The following is a 6,023-nucleotide window of genomic DNA, read 5'->3' on the forward strand; positions in this document are numbered from 1 at the left end:
TTTATCTTTTGGATTTCTAATTGTTGTTTTTGTATGATTTCTAGTTGTGAATTTATTTTGGCATTTTGTTCCTGTATTATTTTCCAGAATTCTTCCATTTTTTGTGTGTATTTTCCATGAATTTGTCTCCCTTTTCCTTGAGTTTGTCTATTTTTTCCTCATTTTCCTCAGCTTTTTGCTTCAACTCTTGGATAGCTCTGAAGATTACAGATTTGAATTCCCTATCAGGTAGTTCTAGTGCCTTTTCTTCTACTGGACAGTCATCTGGTGTTTTATTATGGACGCCTACTGGAACCATCCTGTTCTGTTTTTTATATGTTTTGATATTTTCTGCTGTCTTCGGGACATTCAGTAGTTATTTTCCTCATTTATTGGTTGTAGATTTGTTTGTTTTGTCCTGCTTTTTTTTTTATTTGGTTATATCTGAGCAGGCAGGCTGTGCATTCTTTTTTGTTTGCTCTTCTGTGTGGATGATACTTTTCACCTCCTTGTCCAATGTGCAGGGTTGGTCGCTCAGCTATGGTGCAGCAGGGCAGGTCCAGATGAAACGGAGTTCTTGGAATGGGTTGTTTGTGGCACATAGTAGGGCCGACAGGGTGGGCCAGGAATCAATGCAGGGCAGGTTCCAGTAGGCTGTTCCTGTGCTGCCTGTGCGTGTGATGTTCAGTGCACCATGCAGGTAAGCAGGAAGGAGGGGGGAGATTGCGATGTGTGGAACTAAGATGGGCATAGGAAAGAGGAGTGAGAGGAGAGCGAAATAGGGGGCAAAAGAAAACAAACACACAAACAAAAAAAAAGAGTGCTAAGGGAGCTTGCCACTGGAGTGGAGAGTTGAGAGACCAAGAAATGGAGAAAAACAAAAAGAAAAAGAAAATGGGTAAAATAAAATAAATAAATAAAAATTAGAAAAAAGAAAAGAAAAGCCCCCAGGGATCCCACTGGTTCAGCGACAAAGACTGGGGAAGTGGCTCCCAGGTCACAAATTACAGCCTGGCTAGAAGGGGTATAGGTGTCACACAGCACCAGGTATTCAGAACACAGGAAGAAAAGGTAAGTATAGAGAGATGAGTAACTGAGAAATGAAGAAGACAAAAAGGAAAAAGAGAGAAAATAAAACAAAAAAGAACAAAAACTAACAAACAAACAAAAAGAAATGCCCCCAGGGATCCCACTATGTAGCTGTGCAGAATGAAGAAGTAGCTCCCAAGCCGTGCAGTACAGCCTGGCTAGAAGGGGTTCTCAAGCTGAGAAAAAGAAAACAAACAAGATATCAAGACAGAACAAATCAAAGTAAACAAACCTAAAAAAAGCCCTGGGGATTCCACCAGACTGGCGGTGCAGGCTGGGAGGCAGTTCCACAGTTGAGCAGCATTTTATAGCCTTTCAGGAAGAAGCAAAATGGCACATGGAGCCAGGTATTTGAGAGAAAGGAGGTGGAGGTGGTGAGAGGAATGGAGAAACCAAAAGAAGCAGAAAAAACACCACCAGCAACAAGAAAATGGTACTCAGGGAGACAGCCAGTGTGGACGAGTGGAATCCAAGAGGTACAGGGCTGAAGCTTGTGCCTCTTGGCCAAGAGACTGTGGCTGCAGGAAGCAGCGGAGGCCAAGTGGGGGTGAAGAAGGGCAGAGAGTGGGAAAGCGTATATCTCTGGTTACCGGTTGTTCTGTCTTCTGCTGGAAGCTCTGTGAAGCTGCTTTCCCATAATCCTTGTTCGCTGATCTCCGACAGGAGTCCAAGATGGCGAATCCGTGCTGCGTTACTGATAGGGGACCTCTGCATGTATCTCTCCTCACTCTCTGTTCTTTGTCAGTTTCTGATTCCATTTGGTGCTTGGCTGAGTTCTTTGTCTCTTCATCTGATGCTTAGGGTCTCAGGATTGATATTTGTCTCTTTTTGACTTGGTTTTTTGGGTCTTTGCTGTGGAGGGACGGTGTGGTGCTTTTGTCTCTAGCACCATGTTGGCTGGAAGTCCTGTTTTGCAGATTCTTTTGCCAACTGGCTTCAGGCTAAATTCTCACAAAGGGAGATACTTGAAGGGATATTTGAATGTGGAGAGAGGGAAGACATACTCTCTTCCTGTTTTTGGATGTTATGAGCATTTCTCCAACATCAGAGAAATACCACCGTTATGTTTTTCAACACTCTTAGCACCAGCAATGTGTGAAACATCAGAGGTCAGATGAACAGCCACATGACACCCTTTCAGTCATCCCAGCACTGGCCACATGGTGCTCTGTCAGAGATCCAAGCACCAACTACTTCCTTAGAGGTCTGAGCCCCACCTAGGTCATGGTGATACTTTTGAGGTTCAAGAACCATGTGGCATCCCCTCAAGAATCCTTTCTACAGTTGCATGGCATCTTCTTGGGAATCCTAGAACCAGCTGTGTAGTAGCATCATGCTCCTAGATTCTGAGAATAGCACTCCTTTTCCTATTTCCCCCTGGGCCTAGGTTTGGTAGTGTGTTCCTACAGTTAGTAATATCTGGGTTACCTCACTATTCTCTTAGCTTTCTAACACTTATGTAACAAATCCCCTGCAGTAAACCCCCTCTATTTGAAATACCTAGCAAGGTTTCTGTTTTTCTGCCTGGATACAGACTGATACGGGATTCCCCTCTACCCCTACTCTCTCAGTACCTTGTATTTTGATCCAAAGAGTAATCAGTAAATGGTTGATGGGTGTAGTAAATGGAGTAATTGCAACAGCAGATTAATATCAATGCATATTTTTTCACCTGTCATATTTAAAACAAGCTAATTACTAAATATTTTGCCCAATTCATTTTTATACTTTCACTTAATAATATGCCTTGGAAATCTTCCTGTAGCAGTCCATCCATGTTATTTTATAGCTGCATAAAACTTTATCAATTGGATGTACTGTAATTAAATGATTTCTGAAGAAGAACCCTTTCGTGGTTTCCATTTTTTTAAAAAACATTTACCAAAAAAAAAAAAAACTTCACTTAAACATATTTACATATAAATATTGGATAATTATGTGTGTGTGTGTGTGTGTGTGTGTGTGTCTATGAAGTATTAGCAGGATAAATACACAGTAGTGGAATTCCTAGCTCTAAGGAGTTATGCAACTGAGATTCTAATAAGTAATACCAGCTTCTTCTATAGGTGTACTGCATTAGTATTAAATGGCTACCACTAGAGAATGGCTCATGACAAAATAAAACTTGTACAATTATACATTTTTATGGTACAACTGAAGTCCCTAAGTGGTGCAAATGGTTTTCCCTCAACTGTTAACCTAAAGGTTGGTGGTTCAAACCCACTCAGTGATACCATGGAAGATAGGTGTGGTGATCTGTTTCCATTAAGATCACGGTCAAGAAAACCCTATGAAGCAGTTCTACTTCATAACACGCGGGGTCTCATGAGTTGAAATTGACTCTACGGCAACTAACAACATCAACAAAAATGACCCAACTGGCAAAGAATAGCTATTAAAGCAATTCTCACTCCTATTTTTTCTTCACTGGTGAGCCATTTACAAATCAGGGAGGAATGATATGAAACCCAACAAGCAAACTACTCAAGCTAAAGAGCATAACCAACAACAGCTCCAGGAAATGGGAGTTCTCTCAGGAGTCTGCGGTTTTATAGGACGATTTCTTTGTTAATTATTTTATGGGTCTTGCAGAGATGCCTAGAGCAACAAAATAACTGAACTCACCAGTAGGCAAATCAGACAACATATCAGAGGAAGCTCTACTCAGCAACTCTACAAAATTCTGCCACCTGTCCAAGAAAAGAAAACAGTAGTTTTAATGCTAAACACATAACAATATTGGCCATCAATATCATTGCCCTAGAAGAATGTGCAATATCATTGCCCTAGAAGAATGTGCAATGAATCTTTAAGTTTATACCAAGAAGTTTATATTAAAGAAGGTTTTTGATACCTGTATCATTCTGGGTTCAATGTAGGAAACAAACTGCTTTAGGTATTTCCATTAGAAAGGATTTTAATATAGGGAATTAAGTGCACACAAAATAATTGCAAGGGCTGGAGGGCTAGAGGTTGGGGGCTGCTGCTAGGTTCATATTCAGACCTCCACAAATGTGGTCTAGAGATCAGGGACTTGCGGGCATCTGGCTGATGTTTCACTTGCCCCTAATCATGAAGCTGGTGACTAGGCAGTACAAACACTAATGCCTGCCAGGGTAAGGAGTCACTATACTACTGCAAAATAAATGAAGAAATGAAATCTCCCCCTCGCCCACTCTGCCTTCCAAATCTCATGTATTTGCATTTCATTGATAGAACTTAAATCGATTCCAGAACCTCAATGCCAAAGGAGTCTGGGAAATGTACCTTTTTAATTTGGGAGCAAAAAAATTGGTCCTTTGTGAAGTTTTATTTTTTCCAAATAAAATCCATCATATCTTTTAAAAAAATATATATATATATTTGCTATATTAGCAAAGTGCAGTTTCTGTTGCTAGTAACATAACTGTGATAAGATTTGTTTTCTCCTTCTTGCCCATCAAAATTCAAGCAAAAATAAAGAGCAACTTGTGGAATATATTTTGAATTTTCTAGAAGAGTTGTATTTTCATGTGACTTTTTTTTTTAACCTTCCTCCAGTATGGGAAGTATTGCATCACAGAAAAGGACATAGAAAGGGGTAGATAAGGGTACTGAGTGGCAATCAACAGTGATATTTAGTGATATGACTGTAAAATGGTGGGAATAATAGTAGTGTCAGAACATATCTAACTTCAGGGTGATAATGAGAATCAAGATCAGCACAAAGCTGATTCCCATGAGGTGGAGGTCAGATACACCTCCCCTCTCCAACATTTTTACCAGTACTGTTACCAGCTTTCCCTCTCACAGCACTCTCTACTTCTCTTCTGGGTTTGATAATCCGTTCCAATGGCCACAGAGAACTCGCAGACCATACTTACAGCTAAGTGATTTATTGAGGAAGTCACGAGGTACAACTTGCGGTTAGGATCAACAGGCTACAATACGGGATCAGGATCAGAAAGCATGCAGGCAAAGTCTGGAAATCTCCCCTGAAGAGGAGAGTACATCCCTCCTTTCTTCAATAAAGGAAAGCTCTCTCAGCTCCTCTATGCCTTCCTTGCAAGCAAGCAGGCCCTTCTCTCTCTACTGCACATGCCCCATCTCAGCTGTGCAGGCCTCCTCTTGGCCCCCTTAGGTCAGGCTTCCTCTAGGCCCCCTGAGGACAGGCCTCCTTCTGGCCCCATCAGCACAGGCTCTTCTTGGCTGAGCTATGTGTCACCACCAACTATGCTGCACGCAGGGCCCCTTCTGGGCTTGTTGTCTTCAGTGTTACAGCCCTTGACCTGTGTTACAGCTCTTTTAGGAGGTTCCTTGCCTCATCTCTCTCTGCTACTTTTCTCTTCTTTCTTCCTTCTGCTTCTGACTGCCCACCTCTGTGGGGCTGGCTGCATATATAAGCAGACTCCTTATCAATTTTAAGGCATGCCCCTCCCACCAGGGCCACAAACTGACCAGTCCCCTCTCACTAGGCCACAGATACTTCATTTGCATAATAGGCTATAATCACTTCATTTGTGTAAGTATATTGACCAATACCTGCAAGGTGTATACCAATCATAGGGTAGGCTATATTCCAGGGCCAGACAAAAAGTATCAAACCACAAGTTGTTTACAGCTTACCCAGGAAATAGCAATCAACCTGGACAAAACTAACAAACACTTTGGACTAGAAAACTAGGGTAAAGGTAACTTCTCGTGGTTTAGGGAAAAGTCTCTCAAGCTGTTTTTCCAAAGAACCAAGGCAAAAGGCCACATAAAGAAATTCATTTCGCCAGTGAACCAGCAGAAATTGCATTGGGTGATATGTTTGCATGCGGAAATCAGGCAGTCACTTAAAGCAGAAAAATACCTTGGCAAAGCTTCAGAAGTGGAAATCAATTATTTTTGCCCAGGACCCATTCTCCATTCTTTTGGTAATAGACCAGTTGCTGTCAAGTCAGTTCCAACTCATGATGACCTCATGTGTGTCA

At 41.6% G+C, this 6,023-nt stretch overlaps 1 protein-coding gene across 1 annotated transcript in view; it reads right to left on the reverse strand.

Moving 5' to 3' along the window:
* CUNH1orf87 (chromosome unknown C1orf87 homolog) overlaps nucleotides 1-6,023 on the reverse strand; it is a 95,894-nt gene that overhangs the window by 24,584 nt on the left and 65,287 nt on the right. Inside the window, exon 7 of the mRNA XM_004369126.2 lies at nucleotides 3,694-3,758. Within this exon, the coding sequence (XP_004369183.1) occupies nucleotides 3,694-3,758 (65 nt within the window). The remainder of the gene's footprint in view (nucleotides 1-3,693; nucleotides 3,759-6,023) is intronic.

The sequence above is a fragment of the Trichechus manatus genome, unplaced genomic scaffold (genome assembly GCF_000243295.1).
Source record: "Trichechus manatus latirostris isolate Lorelei unplaced genomic scaffold, TriManLat1.0 scaffold00003, whole genome shotgun sequence".
In the NCBI taxonomy this organism is placed as follows: domain Eukaryota; kingdom Metazoa; phylum Chordata; class Mammalia; order Sirenia; family Trichechidae; genus Trichechus; species Trichechus manatus.